This window comes from Lepidothrix coronata, unplaced genomic scaffold, assembly GCF_001604755.1.
Source record: "Lepidothrix coronata isolate B3197 unplaced genomic scaffold, Lepidothrix_coronata-1.0 Scaffold291, whole genome shotgun sequence".
Taxonomy (NCBI): domain Eukaryota; kingdom Metazoa; phylum Chordata; class Aves; order Passeriformes; family Pipridae; genus Lepidothrix; species Lepidothrix coronata.
Genome location: NW_016690471.1, coordinates 131,592 through 151,886, shown reverse-complemented (window position 1 = coordinate 151,886; position 20,295 = coordinate 131,592). Strand labels below are relative to the sequence as shown.

Sequence of the window (20,295 nt, the reverse complement as noted above, 5' to 3'; positions counted from 1 at the left end):
CCCCAAAATCACTGCACACCCACCCTGAACACCCCCCCAAATCACTGCACACCCACCCTGGACACCCCCCAAAATCACTGCACACCCACCCTGAACACCCCCCCAAATCACTGCACACCCACCCTGGACACCCCCCAAAATCACTGCACACCCAGCCTGGACACCCCTCAAAATCACTGCACACCCCCAGAGTCACTGCACACCCAGCCTGGACATCCCCAAAATCACTGCACACCCACCCTGGACACCCCCCAAAATCACTGCACACCCACTCTGAACACCCCCAAAATCACTACACCTCCCACAAACTGACTGAACGGGGCTGCTCTGCCCGTGGCAAACGCTCCACAGGAGCTGCAGACTGGAGGAATTCCTCTGACTTTGGGAATTCCCCCCTCACTTCTGCAAATGAAGGGGCTCCACAGAAGCCTCAGACTTTGGGAATTCCTCTCTCACTTCTGCAAATGCTCCACAGGAGCTGCAGACTTTGGGAATTCCTCAGACTGTGGGAATTTCTCCCTCACCTTTGGATTTTGATGCCTGAAACAATCCTTTGTAAGGCCATTGGCAAGGGGCTCCTTCAGGCCAAAATCCCAGGTCTGACCTCTCCCTTTCCTCACAGTGAGTCACAGCCCTACAGATTTAACCTTTAAGGGGGTGTATTAACCTCTCCTGTCTGATTTTCCAGTCGGATAACCCCAAATCCCAAGGAAGGGAAGTGTTTTGCCAAGGTACTTGTGGCTTCTCCTTCGACAAGCTCTTACCAGTGTGTGTTTTCATGTGCTCATCAAAGTACTGCTTCATGTTGAAGTCTTTGCCACACCACTGGCACATGAACTGCTTGTGCCCAATGTGGATGCTCATGTGGGAGCGCAGCTGGTACTTGTACTGGAACCTCTCATCACAGTTCTGCAAGAGAAAGAACAGCAGCAGTGGGATCCAGGCACAGGAGACACTGCAGGGGACTGTGGGGAGGAGTAAAGGACACCTGGGCTAGGACACACGAACTGCAGAATTCAAATTATTTAGTGGGAATTTACTGAGCAGGGTTTGGGCTGTACTAAAGGTCTGCTGGCACAGGAGCTTTGGGAGAGTCAGAACGTTCAGCTGGCACTGCAGTCCTGGCAGAGACTCGGTTATTCCAGCACTGCTGGTGGCTCGAGGCATCCCAGGGAGGGTTTGCAGCCACTAGAGGACTCTGCTCCCCACCAAACAGCACAGCTCCACACGGGCCTTTCCCAGCTGCTTTTTATTGGTATGAGGTGATTTATTTCCCTACAAGTCTTATCCCTGAGCTGTTCTACCACCATTCCTACTCCATGTCCCCTGTGGGAACAGGAAGGGCTCTGCATCCCCTCTGTCCCCATCCTGTGACCCCCCCAAACATCCCCACCAGTGACTGAGGCGTTCCCTGCTCCACACACACCACTGGAAGTCTGTCCCACGCCATCCCCTTCCCGAGGCAGGCAGGAAATCCCAACCCCAAACTCCTGGGAGTGTGGCAGGGAGATCCTCTGCCCCATCCCACCACACACACACTGATTAATGAACCCAAACTCAGAGCACGGGCTCAGATCTCCAGGAGGAACCGTTTGGAGCACAATCATTTATCCCACACGTGAAAATCAAGCAGTAATTTGATTATTTCCACTGTGGCCACTTCTATCTGTTCCAAGTTACTGGGTAAGACAGGGAGGATTCCTGGAGTTTGAATTAGGCTTTGCTATGAAGGGAAAACTGGGATTCAAATCCTGCTCCAGTGTGAGAAAAAACACAGCCAACCACACCCAGCTCCGGGTCACCCCCAGGTGCTCCTGCCGTGCTCCCCGCGGGGAGAAGAACTTTCCCCAAACTTTGATGAACCTGCCCCTCATTTCTAGGTGAACTCAGCTCCCCTGGCACTGCCCCTGGCACTGCCATGCCCTGGTCCCTGCACCCTGAGCAGGAGCTCTCACCTCACAGCGGAAGGGTTTCTCCCCCGAGTGCTGCAGGGAATGGACCTTGAGGGACATGCTGCGCTTGAAGGACTTTCCACAGGTTTCACATGTAAATGGCATGTCCTTGGTGTGTGCTGCAACACAACGGGCCGTTAGAGGGGGCAGGGCAACGCAAACAGCTCCTGAAGCAGCGTTTCCCTCCCATTCTGAGCAGGAAGGGGATCCCAGCTGACAGCTCCCAGACACTCTGTGCAAACATTCCCATCCTCCTGCTGCCCAGCACCACAGGCCTGATCTCTGTGCTGAGCACAAAGCTCAGACAACTCACTTTGTCTTGTTTTCATGGAATCACAGAATGCTTTGGGGTGGAAGGACCTTAAAACTTATCCAGTTCTACCCCCTGTGCCACGGGCAGGGACACCTTCCACCAGCCCAGGCTGCTCCAAGTTCCAGCCTGGCCTTGGACACTTCCAGGGATGGGGCAGGCACAGCTCCTCTGGGAAATCCATCCCAGCCCCTCCCCACCCTCACAGGGAGGGATTCCTTCCCAATATCCCACCTCTGGCAGTGGGAAGCCATTCCCTGTGTCCTGTCCCTCCATCCCTGGTCCCCAGTCCCTCTCCAGCTCTCCTGGAGCCCCTTTAGGCTCTGGAAGGGGCTCTCAGGTCCCCCTGGAGCTTCTCTTCTCCAGGTGATCACCCCCCAGCTCTCCCAGCCTTATTATTTTTCTTTTGCCTTATTATTTTTCTTTCCAGAACGAGCCAAGACCCACAAGGAGACCCCCCAGGACCCCCTGGAGGCTCCACCACCAACTCACCAACCATGTGTTTCCGCACGTGGGCCATGGTGTAGAACTTCTTCTCACAGATCTCACAGGAGAACTTCTTCTCTGCATATCCATGGACAATCTTGATGTGTTCATGGAGGGACCAGAGCTTCTTGAAGGATTTGTTACAGGAAACACACTGGGGTGGGACAGAGAAGGAAGTGGGAATTAGGGAGGTTCGGCGATTCCAGCCAGTGCAGTTAAGCCACAAAAAGAAGCCCAGAACAAGTCAAAATGCTGCCTCAGACTGCACATTTCTTGGGTTAACACCTGAAACAACTACTCTAAGAAAAGCCAGATCAAGCAGGAGGAGAGAGGATGTTAAAACAAACATTTTGGTGCCACCTGCAGAGAACTTAGAATTCCAAAATTCAACACAGGAGCTAAACCAGAGACAACTTCACAGGCCCTGATGCTGCTGGTGAGGGGAGAATCCAAACCCTTGGTGTGAGGGGAGAATCCAAACCCTTGGTGTGAGGGGAGAATCCAAACCCTTGGTGTGAGGGGAGAATCCAAACCCTTGGTGTGAGGGGAGAATCCAACAGAGGTGGAAGAGACCAATCCCACCAAGTTGCCTTGAATCCATGTGCACATCCTCCAGCCCTTTGGAAGCAGCACTGTGACCCCACCCAAATCCCAGGTTTAATTAGCCAAAACTCTCTGATCCTTCTGGTTCTCCAGGGAAAGCAGCTCCCACCCTGCAGCTCTGGACGTGGATTCTGGGACTCAGAGAGCAAAGCAAGGTGTCCCCTCCATCCCTTGTGTTCTGGTTCTTCATTTGTTGAAGGTCTCAGCAGCTCTGCAGGTCCCAGAAGTGACAACAGGCAAGAAATGTGTGAGTTCCTTCCCACAGTTTCCGGGAAATGTCCATGAAATCAGCGATGGGCAGGACACTTGTGGGCTTTCAAACACCTCTTTTCCCAAGTTAGTTCTTCCTAAAGACTTGACCAAAAGATCCTTGTAGAATTTTGAACATTTCAGAACAGTTGTAAAACCTGCTGGCAGACACGTGAGGAAACCAAGACATGTCCATCTCTGGAGTGAGGAGGAAGGAACTGTGGCTCATTTCTGGTGGTTGTTGGGGTTTTGGGGGCATCCCCATTTTCTGCCTCTCAATCACCCCCTTCCCTCCCAGTGAGAAGGGCTGGGTGCTGTTCAACCAGCAAATATTGATGAATTCTGCCAGGCTGGGTCGGTTCTTCTCTGCACAGACAAGTTTTGCTGCTCCCACAGCGTTTGGATCTCTGCAGGCTTGGGAATTCTGGTCCATTCCCTGAGGAAACACCTCCAAAACACCTCCCTGGAGGCACGTGGGGAACAAACTGCAGCCCTTGAGGGGAAAAAAACCACCCTAAAGAGCAAAGCAGTGATGTGAAGTGATCACAAATACTGTGATATAAAGTTAAGACAGGCCTTGAAGAGGTCAGACTACAACTTAATTAGATTAGAACACTAATACTGAGAGTGACTACACAGAGCTTCAGGTGACAACAGGAACTCTGATCTGGAGAGGAGGAAAATCAGAAACCACCTGGAAAAACAGACATATCCCATCACTTGGATGAAAAATAGAGAGGAGCCCACTGTGTTTTATCAGTTCAATTACCACTCAAACATTAAACCATTCCTTTTCCTACACAAAGCTCCATATCCCCCTTGACATATCCAACCCTGAAGCACAATTTTTGCCAGGTGGAATAAAAACACATTAGCAGGAAGCTGTAAAACACATTCCAAGGGTCAGCACAGAGGAATAACTGTTGGATGTACGCTCAGATATTGAGACTTTGGAGATGACTTGCAGTGCTTCTGGCACTGGAAATATCTGGGGGAGCTTCTGGATATAAAACATAATTTGGACAATTTTTATTTCTTTTCCTACCCTCTTTTTGGACATAGGAATTTATCCCCTCAGAAGCACACACTTCCTTATTCTATACCATGTGTTTAAACTATCCATGAATTCCTGTTTAAAGTGAAAAGGTTTAATGCTGTGAAAGAGCCACCTGGATGCTGGGACATTCCTTAAATTTACATTTCAATGTTCTCTGCTGCACTGAACTTTTGAAGTATTTCTTTCAAAAGCTGCAAGGACACACTGAAATGTTTCTGTATTTTATTAACTAAGCTCAAGACTCATTATCTTATTTTATAATCCTTCCTTCAGTCTTCCTCCTATGAGCTGAAACACAAGGAAAACCAGCACAGAGTTACCCAGAGCTGCATGTCAGGCTTAGGAAAGAGAAACTGCAATGAATTATTTCATGTCTCCCACACAGTGGGGACTGAATTCCAACTCGGTTCAGCGTTTAAACAAGAAAACAAACAAACAAAAAGCCATTAAATCATCCTGGTGAAATCCTGGCTGGGCAGACAGGAAACCTGCTGCCCTACAAACCCCAAACCCTGCAGCTGCCCCGGACCGAGCCCGAGCTGCTCGGCAGTGGGGTCACTGCACAGGGAGGGGGCAACACTGAGCAGGTTAACGAGGCAGGAAAGGCAGGGCTGAGCTGCCACATAAACCAGCTCCGTGAGAACAGAGGTGCCCACGAGCAAAGCCCAAACCACGCATGAATCACAAACTCTGGAGCTCCTTCCACGACCTCGAGCTTGCAAAGGGTTCTGTTCCAGCACAGCCTCCCACTGCTGGGGGACAGAGCAGAGCTGCACAGCTGCTGGTGAGAAAGAGCAAAGGTTTCTGTGTCATCAGGGGGATTTACTGGGCTTTTGGCACTGGGAAAAGGGCAGGCTCACGGGTTAGGCACTGAATTCATAACACTTTTACCCCCATCTGGGAGCACTTACTGTAAATCGCCTCTGGATCATCATCCCAGCAGGATTTTTAAACTCCGCTTTAACCCCAGTTCAAATCCTGACTCCACTGGTGTCTTTCTCACCTGCTTGCCTCTCTGGGATTGCCCAAATTTCTGATTCCAGTACCAGCCAAGTCCTGCAGTGAGACCTGCCCTGGAACCACTCTGTGCCCGAGGACACCGAACACCAGCGAGAGCTGCCGGGGCTCAGCACCGAGGGAGGAGGGCTCCTCCCGTCCAAGAGCTTCACTGCAAACTGTTCTCAGCCCAGTCTGACACTGCTAGAGTGGCTCTGTGTGCTCCCCAACTCGTAGTTTACTACCAGAGTAACTGCCAGAGCAGCTGGACACTCCTCTCCCAGCAGTCCTGGAAGGCACCGAAGTGTCGCTGCGCAGAGACAAGGCCTCGGTCAGAACCTGGGCTGTGCAAAAGATTTCCCCCTCTGAAGTGTCCACCACTGTATCCAGGGCACGACAGAAGGTGTGGAAATCTGGCAAGCAGGTGAGCAAACCTACCTGGATATTTTTTTCACAGTCAGTTTGCTGGTGAAGGGACAGCTCACTTTCTAGCACAAATTTCTTCCCACATTTGTCGCAGATCTGCATTCGCCTGTGAGTGACGTTCATGTGCTTCTCCAGGTACCAGCGTGTGTTAAACACCCTGGGGCACTTCTCACAGGTTAAAGTCTCCTTCTCTTCACACTTTGATTTCTGCACAGGTGCCTTGGGCTCCTTTGCAGTTTTCTTCTTACGCTTGGGGGGCTCCACACTCTTTCTACGACCCCTTGTAGTTCTGGGTGGTGGGGAGGTGGTGGCTGCTGCAGCAGAGGCAGCTCTCCTCGTTCTCCTTTGTGCAACACTAACTTTTTCCACTCTTTTCTCTTTTTTCTTCTGCCTCTCATTTTCCTCATAATCATTACTGTCTTCAGTGGCCTCTTCCCCACTGTCACCCTCCTCTTCCTCACTGCTGGTCTTAAGAACAGCAGTCTCTTTGGACTGGGAGGGGACACCCTTCTCCCCTTTTGATACATTTAAGGTTTGGTTGTTAAGGTTTACCTCTACTATAATCTGCTCCCTTTTGTAAGTCACTTCATCTTCCTCCTCCTCTTCCTCCTCAGAGTCGTCAGAGTTTTCTCTGTCTTCTTTCACAGCCCGGACCTCTCCTACCGCTCTGTTCTCCCTGAAATAAGGCTGCTCCTCTCTCTCGTGGAGGTGGGGTTTGCTCATTTTGCTGTCCACCAGCACAGAGTAGGGGCTCCCTGACTCCCTCTTGTACACCTTGGTGGACAGGTCGAGCTCCTGGCTGGCCCCGTGGTAGAAGGTGGGTGGCACTTGCCCGCGGCGACCGTCCTCCTGTGCCATCCCCGCCACGGGCGCCGGGCAGTTCTCAACCAGCTGCTGGCAGGAATTGGCCGTTTGACTCATTTGGGGGGCCCTGGTTCATGGAGCACCTTCAATCCCAGAGAAACCAAGGCAGCAGCAGCAGCTCGAGGTGGGGGTGGGTCCTCCAGCCCGGCGCCTGGTCCATGGACACACGGGGGCTGAGGGGAGGGCACGGAATTCCAGGGTTATGGCAGGAGCAGAGCTGGGATTATTCTTCTGGGGAAAGGTGCCAACGAACCCTCGAACATTTTATCTAGAAGAGACAACAGAGAGAACAAAGTCAATTAAAAGAACAGCAAACAACCTCAAATTAGTAAAATCGCAGCAAATCCTTCTGGGTTTGTCCAGCTGGAGGGAAGCACAGGGCTGGTCATCTCTGGGCTGCTGGGGGGTGTCTCAAGGGAAACCACGGGGAGTTACAAACACCCTGGGGAGTTACAAACACCCTCTGAGGGGTAGGAGATTCCTAAGATATGGAAATCAAGGCAATGAATATTCCCCATCCACCAAAGATGGGGATCCACCACAGCTCCAGGGACGCAGAGCTGTGTCTCTCCTGGACTTTGGGGAGCACTGATGGCCCCAAAGCCCTGCTCTGCCCCCACACCCCTACCCAAAAGTACCTCTGCCTCTCCTGTACCTCCCAAAGGGAGCCCATCCTCATCCAGGGGACGTTTCACACAGACCCACACTAATGATGAATTCCAACGGAGGCATTTCCCACCTGCAGCCCCAAACCAGCCTGAGAACTCCCCAGTCCCTGCTTGCTTCCACCTCACACATCCCTCCCACAGCCCCTCGATTTAAGGCAACTACTCCTTTGTCTCATTCTCCCTTCCCCCCAGCTGTTTAATCCTCGAAGCAGAAGCCAAACAATATCACATTTGCCCATCCACATTTCCCTCGCAGTCATTCCAAGTTGGAATTTGACCAGGACACTGCTACTTCCTCTTGCAAAAAAAAAAAAAAGCCACGTGATCCCTCCTGAATACAAGTAATCAATCCCTCCCATCTCTCTTTCAGCAGGACAATCAACATTTGGGTAGCACAGGGTTGCAGCAGCAAGCCAGGATTTTTGGCTGGGCAGGTGGAATGGGAAACACTCTGGAAGCCCCAGCAAAGGGGATTCCTGGAGCTACATCTGGGACCAGAGGGGGCAGGAAAGGAGAATTCAGGACTGAGACATCCCAGGATGAGAGGACAGAGAAGGACCCAACAGAATGGATGGACTGAGCAGTTAAATGTGAAGAAAACGGGATCTCCACTCTTGGAATGTGAGAACTGCTCCCACCAGCAGTTTCTCCCCCTCTAAAGTGAGTTTAACTGAACAGGAGAGGAACCCACCAATGCCTGAATCCTAAAGACTGAAGTGCCCTCTGGTGTTGGGGAAGTGCCACCCTGGGGACAGGCCAGGCCACTGATGAGTCTGATCATCAGTTTAATTAGAACAGATCCCTGAACGCTTCTCCAGGATTTCCAAACGGCTCCAAGAGGGCCCCGAAGGTGCCTGGCAGTGCCCTGCAGACTCAGCACCACCACAGCAGGGTCCATTCCTGCTGCTCTGCCTTCCCAGCTCCAAAGGAAATCAGGAAGGAGAGCACCAAGCCCTGGCTGGGCCAGGAAATCCCTGGAGATGGGCTGTGAGCACTGGCTTGGGGTCACAACCCACGTCCAGATGGAAAAGCCAGTACATTATAGCATAAACTGGCTGGGACTGCAAGCCAAAATTAACATCCCTACACCCAGGAAGGCCCTTGGAAAGCCCTGGGAAGGATGGAACCCAGTTTGGCTTTTCCTTTCCCTAAATTCAGTGAATATTCAGAAGCTCAGAAAAATCCCTGTGTCAGGTATAAACCCATCCCTGACCATTTCCAAGGCGACATCAAGCACCTCCAGCAGGAGGGAACCAGGAAGGCTACTGGAATGTTGCTGCTGGAGAGCCAGGAAAGCACAAAACTCGTCAGGAAAAGGCAGGTTCACCTTTCCCTCCCCATTTTACTGAACATCCAAACATTGGTGCCATCACTGAGGGAACGTTCTGCCCAACAAACCCCTTCACATCCCCACGGAGCCACTTCAAACACACACAACAAAAGGGGGGGTTATTCTGAGTTATCCAGAGTCAGTTGGTGTTAAAACCACCTCGCTCTGCAGCCTCAGCAACCTGCTTCCACTCTGAACCCACCCCCGGCACCCCCAGCCTTGGAACAACGTCACTGAGCAGCCAAAGAGCTGCCCAAGGTCCCCTCGGACCTTCATCAACAACAAACTGCTGATTTCAGAGCCCAAAACACACTCAGAGAACGTTTGCATTTCCCCCTCTAAGTTTTCTAACCCCAAACGTACCGAAGCAGCATCGGGGTGGTTTGAGCTCCGTCCCTCTTGAAAGGTGAGTTCACTTTTATCAAAAGAACCCCAAGCTTTTCACAGAATGAGTTGCAGATCCGGGCTCTGATTAAGAAGTAAAGAGGAAACGGGGGTTTCAAAGCAGTTTTTGAAGATGCTTATCAGGACACAGAGCAAAGCCACGAGGTGCCTGCACCAGGGTAACCAAAGATCAGGCAAGGTTTGCAAGTCTGCAAACATTAAAAAGCTCAAACCCAGAAAAGGAAAGGACAACTGGCAGCCCAAGGTGTGGGTGGAGGAAGCAACCCCTCACCCCCTCACCAGGGCTTTCACTGCTCCGTAAGCAAACCCACATTCTGCCCTTCCTCCACTAAAATAGAGAGATTTGGGATCCCGGGGGCTCAGGGGGTGCTGTCACTGACCTGCCCCGGGTTTGCCCCCTGAGGGAGCAGCCTGGCAGCTCTTGCTGGTGCAGGGAATGGGATCTGGCTCCTGGCAGGGGTCCAGCAGCAGCAAACACTGCTGGCAGGGACAACAGGGCTGCTGCCAGCTCCGTGCCAGGGGAAGGCAGCACAGCCTGCACCCCCAACTTCCCGGGATCCCAAACAGCCCGGAGCCCATCCGGGATTTCCACGGTCCCTTTACCACACAGGACCTGTCATTTCCCCCAGTCAACCCCCAAAATTTCATTTTCTCAGCAAATCTCAGCTTAGCAGGAGCTTTTCAATGGATGCAATCAAGAGGCACTGCAAGGAAGGACCGGGTTTATTTAGGGATAAATCAATATGGATCTCAGGCTCATTAGGGATGATGACCCCTGCACACAGACCCAGGGCCAGGAGAAAGTCTGAGCACCCTGAAAACTGATTTTTTTTTTTTTAATAGAAAACAAGACTTTTCTCAAAACACAGCTCAGAAAAAAACCCAAACCAAACAATTCTAACCGTGTTACAATTAAAGGCAAAGCCATTTTGCATCCTCGTTAACGACCTGAGGCTTTGAAGGGGGTTGGAAGCACCGATCCAGCGGCTCCAGTAAGTCCTGGGGCAACCAGATTTGCAGCCAGTGGTGAAACAACCACAGAGCATAAATAAATAATCTGCATTAGTTAAGACAATGCACCGATTTCAAACCAGCTGAGTGGCTGCTGAAGGAGTCAGGCACTGGTTGGAGGTTGGGGGGTTCACTAAAACTGCTCCAACATTCCACCAGACAAACAGAATTCCAATATTCCACCAAACCTGGGACAGGCTTTAACCTGGTTCCCACCCAAATTTCTAACCCAAACTGGAGCTTCTCTGCTTCCTCTTCACTCATTTCTAGTACAGGTAAAAACCCATGTGAACTCAACCCTTAATAAACACCCGGTGTCATTTTAAGTTAAACACTTTCATACTGAATAAATCACATTATTTGGCTCCAGGAGAATCAGAACCATGATACAACTGGCACGTGTTTACTTTTGAAGGGTGGCAAGAAAATGCAAGATTCAGGTAAATATAAATATATATATATAAATATTATATATATTTATAAATACATATATATATATATATAAATAAATAAGAATGTGATTTTTCACTTTGCTTCTGTTAATATTCTGTGTCACCCATCAATCAGCAGCAGCAGGACAGAAACACAGGAAAATGGCCAAGAAAAATGTGATTTTCGTTCCACAGGTACAACCCGGCTTTAGGGCCAATCCCCAACACAAAGTTCTGCTGCAAAAATAAAAAGCATTCATGTTTCCTCGCTGGGACCCTGCTCTGAAATGCTCAGGAAACGTGAATTCTCCGAAGGAAATAAGTGAGGAATAACCAGAGGTTGCAATGTGGAAATGAAAAGTGATGCCTAAAACGACCCGGGGGAGGGGTTTGGGGTGTCCTGGGCAGCACCAGGAGTTGGACTCGATGATCCTGGTGGGTCCCTTCCAGCTCAGGGTATTCCAGGATTCTACAAACCGGTCCAGCCGCCTCCAGCTGAACCCATGAACCCTGCAGAGCACATCAAACCCCAATTCCTGTCCCAGTTTGAGGAACAGGTGCCTGAAACAGGCCCAGCAATTCCCAGGCAGTGGGAAAACACATCTGGTCCAAGTTCCAGGAGTCAGGGAGAGGAACCAGGGCTGGAACACAGGAGGGAATTATTTATCTCACGGCACAATCGCTCCTTTCTTGTGCATCTCGGCTGCTTCATGTGCAAAAACCCCCTGAAATCTGTTCTGAAGCGGGTCAGGTTTCTCTGCAGACTGAGGCAGCACATCCAGCAGCACATCCCACTGCTCCTGCATTCCTATGGAAGTGCTCAAGCTGCCTGTGCCCATGGAAATGCAAACTGAAGAGCCTGAGTGCTGCTAACGACCTGTTCCCAAACATCCACCCATTCCCAAACTCCTGACACCAGCCCGAGCCCGAGGGTTCCCTCAGCACAGCCCCAGAGGGAGCAATAATCCCATTTGCTGCCTCAGTTTTGCTGCTGACACAGTTTGGGGGACACAGGGTAAGGCAGCAAAGAGGATGTTCGGGAACAACATTCCCAGTTCCCGGGAAAAGGGAAGAAACCGGGACCCTGCGAGCTCTGGATTCCCGGTGAATTCCCAGGAGCAGCTTCTCCCCTCCAGGGCTCAGCCGGGAATGGTGTGGGAATGGTGTGGGGTCCGAGTTCTAGGGCAATTAAAGCCACACATTTGGGCACCTCTGTCTCAGGATTAGTCTGGGGACAACCAAACAAACCCAGCACACACATCCCAAAATGCAGCACATCCCCAAATCCAGCACATCCCAAAATGCAGCTGGGCCGGCAGGGACCCCAGAGTGGGGCGGGGGAGCCTGGGCAGGGCCCCGGGAGCCTGGAGAAGGGATAAATCCTGTCCACTCTGGAATTCCAGCGCCTGGAGAAGGGATAAATCCTGTCCACTCTGGAATTCCAGCGCCGGGGTGGCCCAGGACAGCCCGGAGGGGCAGCATCGCAGCAGCCCGTCCCTATCCCAGGGTTTTTTGGGACCATTCCTGAAATCAGCAGCGATGGGGATTTTGCTGACTCAGCAGGTGACACATTTCCCCTGGCTGGACTTGGCCATTTGCCTGTGACTGTGGAACAGGCTGGTGGAAAACGAAGCAGAACCTGTTCCCAGTTCCAGAAAACCCCTTCTGTACCACCCTGCCACCGACACAAATCAAGCCCCATCCCAAACCTTCAGGCCCTTTCCGTTTCTCCAGCTGAATTATCCCGGCTGGATCCAGAAATCCGGCCTGGGACACAAAGGCTGTGTCAAACCAGTGATTTCCAGCGCTGGGAATCTGGATTGTTTTCAAGCATTATCTCCCCAGAAAACAGTTCCAGAGGTTGCCATTTCGGAATTCCACAGCATTGTAATCCCTCAGCTTTTGCTGAAGGGTTTCCACTGCCTGGGAAGGAATTTTGGATCCAACAGCCACAAACCTCAACATTCTTCTCCGAGTAGGCAAAACCACCTCGAAATAAGTTCTAATGCACCAGGACACACACTCAGATTAAATCCACACCCTCCCTGCTACCTTCAATAATCAAAATGAAGCACCTGCGAGTGAATTAGGAACTTCCTTACATTCAGATCTCTCGCTGTGTCTCATTTATACCTTTCCATGAGCAGATTAAAACCCAGCCAGGTGTTTCCCACCCCACAGCAGCACCTCTGTCATTCACCTTTTACTTTTATAACTTTTCTGCCATTGTTTGACGACTTGGAGACACAAATGAAGCCAAGACAAGCTCTATATGACCACATGAACAGGGATCTGACCCTTGCAACCTGTAAACTCATCAGAAGAGTTGCCAAAACCCCAAACCTCCCACGCCAAAGGCGACTTTTTCACCCACCAGAGCCCAATTCTTTGTTCCAAATCCCTTTGGAGTGCCTGGCTGTCCTCTGGTTCACTGTTAAGATTCCAAAACTCTTCTTTTCATCACATATCTTCAAAACTGCACTTTTAGGGATTTTAGCCCCCCCTTTGTTTTCTCACACCCCAGTGATGACACTTATTGAGTCCCACAACTTACTCTGAGCTCCCCAGTGGTGGCTTTAAGTCACTCACAAAGGCACAGGAACACCAAAAGGAAATCTGTCATCAAGATCTGCTTTCCAAAATTAGCATTTCCCCCTCCCAGAGGGGCCCAGAGGCCCTGGATGTGGATCTGGGAGGTGTAAACTGGGTGTAAATGGGTCTGTCCCAGGGGAAAGCCCCAGGTACAAATCCTACCTGGACATTTATTCCCAGGAAAGGTGTTTTGCCTCCCTGCTGACAGCACTGACTTGGCAAGAAACAATAACCTTGAACACCCCAGATAAATCTGCCTCCTGAAGGACACCTTGGACACGTGCAGGATGGACACAGGATGGACACAGTGACCAAATTCTGTAGTTTTCACACTGATTTGGTTCAGCTTTTTGCACAGCCTGTGCTCCACACCCCTGCACCTCCTGTGCCCCTGGACCACTTCTGCTTTCCAACAACAAAACGTTTAAAACGATCCCAGCTGGGCTGACAGCACGTTCCACACACACTCGGGAGTCTCTCAGTCAATTTAATGGAGTTTCTAAAAACCGTTTTGACTCATTTCCAGTCTACCAGTTTATCTTAAAACCCTGCTGAATGTTTTGGAACGTTGCTGAGAGTGGTATGTAGCAGGGGAAAAAAAAAAAAAAAGAAGAAGATTTAAACAGCAAAATCTTCTTTGGCTTCACCAAAGTGTGAATTCGATCCCTCCAAAATAAAGTTTGTTCTTCTCACATCATTGGAATGTGCTTAGGGGATGAGTTTAAAATCCTCTCCATTTTTCACCCAGAGCTCTTTACACACTAAATAATTTCGATTTTGGAGTTTGTCAAAGCCTCCATAGCAACACAAAGGCTGGAGGCAGCTGCCCTGGGCAGTGGCAGATGCTCCTGTTGGGAGTGACTCACCACTCCTGGAAAATGCTGGGGGAAAGAACGAGCACCAGAGTTCAGCCTTCCCTTCTTCTCCCTCACCTGGGCTTCTCTTCCCACCTCCCCCTTTCACACAGAAACACCTGCAGAGGTTCAGTTTTATACCTAAAGTGGTGTTTTAGCTGCTGGGTCCCCAACGCCCCTCGGTGCTGACAGTGAGCACCAGAGCTCACCTCTCCCTTCTCCTCCTTACCTGGACTTCTCTCACCATCTCCCCCTTTGAAACCACCCACAAAACCCACCTGCAGAGCTGCAGTTTTACAACTGACTGTGCTGTTGGAACTGCTGGGTCCCCAAACACTCCTCAGGGCTGATGGAGAATTAGCACCAGGAGCTTTCCTTCCTTTCCTGAGCTGGGCTTCTCTTGGCATCTCCTTCAACCCCCCCCAAACCCACCTGCAGAGCTGCAGTGTCATAAATCCCATTTGATTTGTTATTTGTTATAAATCCCAGTGGCATCTGAACTGCTGGAGCCCCAACCCCCCTGTGGGTCACACAGGGATGATTTGGTGTCCCCACCACGGCACCACCTCAGTGTGGTGCTGACAACCCTCCCTGTGCCAGCCCCAACCCCAGCTCCCTGTGCCCCGTGTGCCCAGGCTCCTGGGGGCCCTGCAGAACCCTCTGGGCTGGGCATCTGCCCCCAGCTCCTGCCTGCTTCTGGGGCACTGCATCTCCTGAGCCACCTCCACCCCCTTTGTTTTGGGTGCACAACGTAAACTTTGGGGAAAACAGCCGGCCTGGCTTTCAAATATTGACATAATTTAGCCCGGCCCGTGGAACACCACACACACATGTTTATCAGCCAGCCAGGGGACGATCCCTCAACAAAACTCCTCTCCTGCACACGCCTGACCTCTGAGAGTAGGAACCACATTCCTGCTCTCCCTGAAGCTGGACATGGGGACACAAAACTCTCTGGCAGGTCCATGAGCGACCAAAACCAACCTGCCCAGGCTTCACCTCCTCCAGCATGAATCCTCTTCCCACCAATACACTGGGAAAATAGGATTTTACTTAGTTTATTCTTATTTATTTTATTCCCCTTCCTCCCCCCCTATTAATTCCTTATGGAGCCATGGACACCTTATCCCACTTTGTATTTAAATTTCCTCCTGGGGACAACTACCAGTTAAAGCCAAAGTTACTTGTTTGTTTTAATCTGATCTAAGTGGGTTTGGCTGCCAAAAGGAGGCAAGGCATTCCTTCCCTATTTATATGCCAACACTGGCATTCTTCTGGTGGCAAGGTGAGATGCCTTGGGAAATGGGTCTGCTTGGAAAAGAACCATTCCCTGGGATGAATTTCCAGCCTCTGGATCAGTTCTCTGGACCAGCTCAACGTGCAGCTTCATCTGACCAGTACAAGGTGTTGCTTCCTGAAATAATCAGTATTTTCAGAATGTCACAGTGACAATATTTTCAGAATGTCACAGTGACATGAGCACCCCCATAAATCCCTCCAAGTGACACGAAGTTCAAACAAGGGAAAGCCGAGCACAGTCAGTGTCACTTCACGGGGAGTGTGGAGAATTTACCACAGGGAGAAAGCACCAAAACCAGTGAGGAATTGTGGCCCTGTGTGAGCAACACCTCCAATCTGCTAACCTGAGAAAAAAAGGGAAACTGCTGGAATTAAAAAGCTCCCATCACTGCAGAAAGTTGTTGGGATGGATGGAAGCAGAAAACCCACACAAATACAAGCAAGGAGAGCTGCTCCTTTAAAACCTGTGTGACAGAAAACACCTGCCTTGATCAGAAAACTGAATCCTCCTGGTCAGCAAACGTCCCCAAATGCTCCAGGGACACAGCTGGCTCCCAGGACACGGGGCACTGGGAGCAATCAGACTTTAATTTCTACTTATTCCCACTGGATCTCTGCAGTGGGACCACGAACATTGCTCCTTGGGAGGGGAGGGATGCCCTGGAATCCCTGGAAGTGCTCAAGGTCAGGTTGGATTGGAGCAGCCTGGGATAGTGGAAGGTGTCCCATGGAAAAGCTTTATGGTCCCTTCCCATCCAGGCCGCTCTCCGATCCCACATCCCTCCAAAATTCCAGCTGGAAACCTTCTATTCACTTGTATTTATATTCACTACCTGGGGCAGGCTGAACTGGAAAACAAAGCACTGGATTTTGCCTCAAACTGAGTGGGATCCCATCCCAGCACATCCTCACTGCCTTTCCCACCACACTCCTTAAAACCAAAAATCCCCTTCCCACCAAGAGGATCCAAGCTCCCGAAGCTCCACGCACAGAGGGCAGAGCAGGCCAGCAGAAGGTGCTGGCAGCTGTTTTCAGCAGGGCTGAACAGTCCCTCTGGAGAGAAACCTCCTCATCTGAAACCTCCTGGGGGAAGGGTGTCGGACAGGGCCGGGAAAGCTCCTCGTGCTCAGGAGTGTGAGCTGCTGGCACCGGGGCTCTGCCAGAGCTTCACTCCCTGGGCAATTGTTTGGCAGGAGGGAGGAGCCACCTAAAAACCGAAAAAAAAATAAAAATTCAATCTCCAGTTTGAGATGGCTTGGAAAAATCCAGGTGGTTTGGCAGCTGGAATTTGGGTGAGGAGGGAATTCTGCTCCTGAAAATGAGGGTCCTGCAGAGCACCAGGGTGGGACGTGACTGAACTCCCTTCTGTGTTTGAACAGTTGGCAACTTGAAGGAGGAATTATCTCTTCAGGAGAATGTTCTTTGAAGGCACAAACCCCATCATTTCTACACAAGCAGTGCCTTTGTGTCCCTTTCTATCAGCAGGTTACTTCAATTCTGCCGCAGTTTGGATGATTCCAGGACAATTTGGATGGTTCCAGGAGTCACAAATCCAAGGTAAGTTGGCCTTGGATTTACAGTGGGAGCAGCTGGAAGTTGGGAACTTGGATGCACAGAAAGGACAGGTTAAAACCACCACATTCCTGTTGGGAAACACTGTCTGGAATAATCTTCTTGGCTGGAGGAAGCTCAAGACAGAACAGGGGGAAGTCAACTGGAACCACTATCTGCTCATGGGCTGCATTAATATTTAAAGGGCACAATTTCAGGAGAATAAAATGCCCTCTGCATAAAAAAATTGTATTTTTACATTCCAAGATTCTAGCAAAGAGAATAAAAGCAGAATATCCCAGCATCTGTATTTTTTCCTAAGTTTTGGGGGGGAAAAAACCACCAATTTTTGGAATTATGAGATTCTGAAAAGACAAGCAGCACATATTTAGCAAAATGTAAACTAGAATTGTTTGAAAAAGTAAAATCACCTTCTTTAAAGCTTCCTTCACCTCCCATTTAGAAGCCAAGGGCTGGATCCTGCAGGGAGAGAACTGATCTCAGCTGAACACACTGAGCTGTTCTGTGCTGGAGGAACTGAACCCAGGCCATGGCCAGAAAATATTTTAATGCAATAATTACCCACGGAATCAGGTGGTCAGAGAACATATCAATCTCCTTAATTGGTTGGTGCTTCCTTCCAATTATATCTCTCTCTTTTTTTTTTTGGTGGGGTCAGAAATAACTTTCTTCTGCGATCAGGCACATTTTGTGACACAGAAATAGGTCAGTGATGACACGGGAGTTTTGTAACCACCTTAAATATACCTGTGCCTATCTCAGAGATTGGCACATCCCTCCTCCAGCAGGCACTGATGGCATCTTGTTTACTGAAAAGGTCTGTTTCATGCAGCTGGAGGAGCTCAGAGGAGTTTTCCCAAGCCATTCCTGCACGGACATCTCACACTGCAGGTGCTCTGACCCACCAGCAATTCCTTGTACACAGAAAGACTTCCAACCTTTGGATGAAATTGCTCCTCTCAGCCTGAAACTTCCACCTTCCAAGGTTCTGCCAGAGGGAATAAAATCAGAACATCCCAATAGTTTGCACTTACAAAAACCCCTGACAAAATACTTTTATAATTTATTTTTAGAATTTATAATTTAGCCCCTCTGTGGACACCTGACCCTTCATCCAGAATTGCTGAAGAATTAACTCTCCAGAAACCATCAGTGAAAGGCTTCCTGCATCACTTCTAAACAAGAAACAGTGACATAGTCAATTAAGTCCTTTAAAACAAACTCACAGTAGTTTAAAATGCCAAAGTCCCTTTTGATCATACAGGTATTTGAAGGGCATTTTTACAAATACACAATATAAGACACAGATCATTTAGTGGTGGTCCCAAACCTCAATTACTGCAACTACAGATACGAGTCACCACACAGCAGATAAAATTATAAATAAAACCTTAACTCTCTGGCAGCCTATTAAATGCAATTGCTTAGTCAGAAAAATAAAAAGCCTTCATGATTTTGCACTTTCCTTTCAAACACACCCTCCTCTGGCAGAGCCCTCAAAATTTCTGTCCCTCCACTGCACATTTCCACGGCGAGTTTGGATCACAACTTTATTATCACACCTGAATTTAAGGGGCAGGGATGGGGCTCTTCATTCATCCAGCACCACCAGACTGCAAGTGCCTGATTAACCTCTACAAAGCAGGGGGGGGGAAATGCACCTTGCACACAGGTAGGAAGAGATAAAGGGGTTTCAAACAGCAGAGTAAAGTAAATTATCAGACACCACAAACACCAGCCCCTTTTAAATTGACATTTTGCGACTCCACAGCCCCTTTAACACCCCCCGGAAAAGGCGCGTTGTTCCCACACACCAGAGACAGCGAACACAACTGCAAAGGGGAACGATCCCGGGTCCTGCCCCCGGTCCTGCCCAAAGCAGGGCTCGCACATCCCCTCCGGCCCCTCCCGAGCCCCCGCTGCCATCGCCACAACAACCCGGGCCGGGGCAGCCCCCGAGAGCGCCCCAAAAACGCACATTCCTCAAAAACGCACATTCCTCAAAAACGCCCGTTCCTCGCATCCCTCGCTCCTTCCACGGCTCTGCCTCGAAGCCACTTCCACGCGCGAGGTGCCAAAACTCAGCTGTGATTAAAGGTACTTATGTAACGCTGGTGAGCCCAGGGAGATGCCCGGTTCCTCCTCCTCCTCCTCGCCCGGTGTCTCTCCCAACACCCGCGCCGGGACACCCCCAGTTTGCACACGGGAGGCGGCCAAAAAAATCGAGCCCCCCGGGGCGAACGCGCAGCACGGCCCGTCCCGGGAGCGAAGGGAAGGGGGAAACACCCCAGGGAAAGGGCCGAGGATGAGAGAAGACACCTGATTTTCCATCCGAACCCGCGGCCGCGCCAGGTGACACGTTTCGTTCCCTTCGCCTCTTCACCGACAACCCCCGTCCCAAAAGGCCGGCGGGGGGACAGGGCTGGCGGTGCCCCCGGGACCCCCGGAGCAGCGGGGGCAGAGGGTCCGGCACGGGAAACCCTTCGGGAACGGGAGCGTGATCCCTCGCCCTGCCCTGCCCGGGCAGGTGGCACCGCGCCGGGGGACGGGCAGAGACCCCCGCGGCCCTCGGGGCATCGCGCCGGTGCCGGGGCAGCCCCCGAGCCCGGGGCAGAGCCTGGACCGCGGGGCAGCCCCCGATCGGAGGAGCCCCCGCGCCATCCCCGCCCCTCCTCCCGCACGGGGGTCCCCCCGCGTGTCCCCCGAGCCGGGGGTGCCCTGCCCGGCCCCCCGTCCCCTCCCAGCCGGGCCCCGCCGTCCCTCCACCGCCCACCCCCAGGCCGGGCCTAGCGCGGCTCGGCCCCGCCGCCAGGCCCGGCCAGGACGGTGGAACGGCTGCGAGCTCTGCCTTCCCCGCCCCGCACGCCCCGCACGCCCCCGGCCCGCACTCACCCAGGCCGGTGCCCCCGGGGCCGCCCCCGCCGCCGTCCATGCCGGGCGGCCGCGGGGAGGGGGCGCGGGCGCGGCGGAGGGCGGAGGGCAGGGCGGCCGGGGGGCCCTCCCTCCCTCGCTCCCTCCCCCGCTCCGCTCCCGCTCGGCCCCCGCGCTCCGAGCGGCCGCCTCGGGGGCCGGGGCCCGGCGCTCGGGCCCAGGCGCTGCCGCCGCGGCCCCCGAGCTCCCCCCTCCTCCTCCTCCTTCCCCCCGGCCGGGGCCGCCGCCGCCGCAGCGCTACGTGGCCGCCGCCGCAGCG

The 20,295-nt window shown here is 51.7% G+C and overlaps 1 protein-coding gene across 1 annotated transcript in view; it reads right to left on the bottom strand.

Annotated features, from left to right (window-relative positions):
• Positions 1 to 20,050, bottom strand: part of ZNF652 (zinc finger protein 652) — a 22,073-nt gene extending 2,023 nt beyond the window's left edge. The window contains exons 1-5 of the mRNA XM_017837085.1: positions 19,998 to 20,050; positions 6,092 to 7,211; positions 2,755 to 2,902; positions 1,956 to 2,071; positions 646 to 909 (exon numbers count right to left, since the gene is read on the bottom strand). Coding sequence (XP_017692574.1) covers positions 646 to 909; positions 1,956 to 2,071; positions 2,755 to 2,902; positions 6,092 to 7,000 — 1,437 coding nt within the window. The 5' untranslated portion in view covers positions 7,001 to 7,211; positions 19,998 to 20,050. The remainder of the gene's footprint in view (positions 1 to 645; positions 910 to 1,955; positions 2,072 to 2,754; positions 2,903 to 6,091; positions 7,212 to 19,997) is intronic.
• Positions 20,051 to 20,295: the final 245 nt, after the last annotated feature.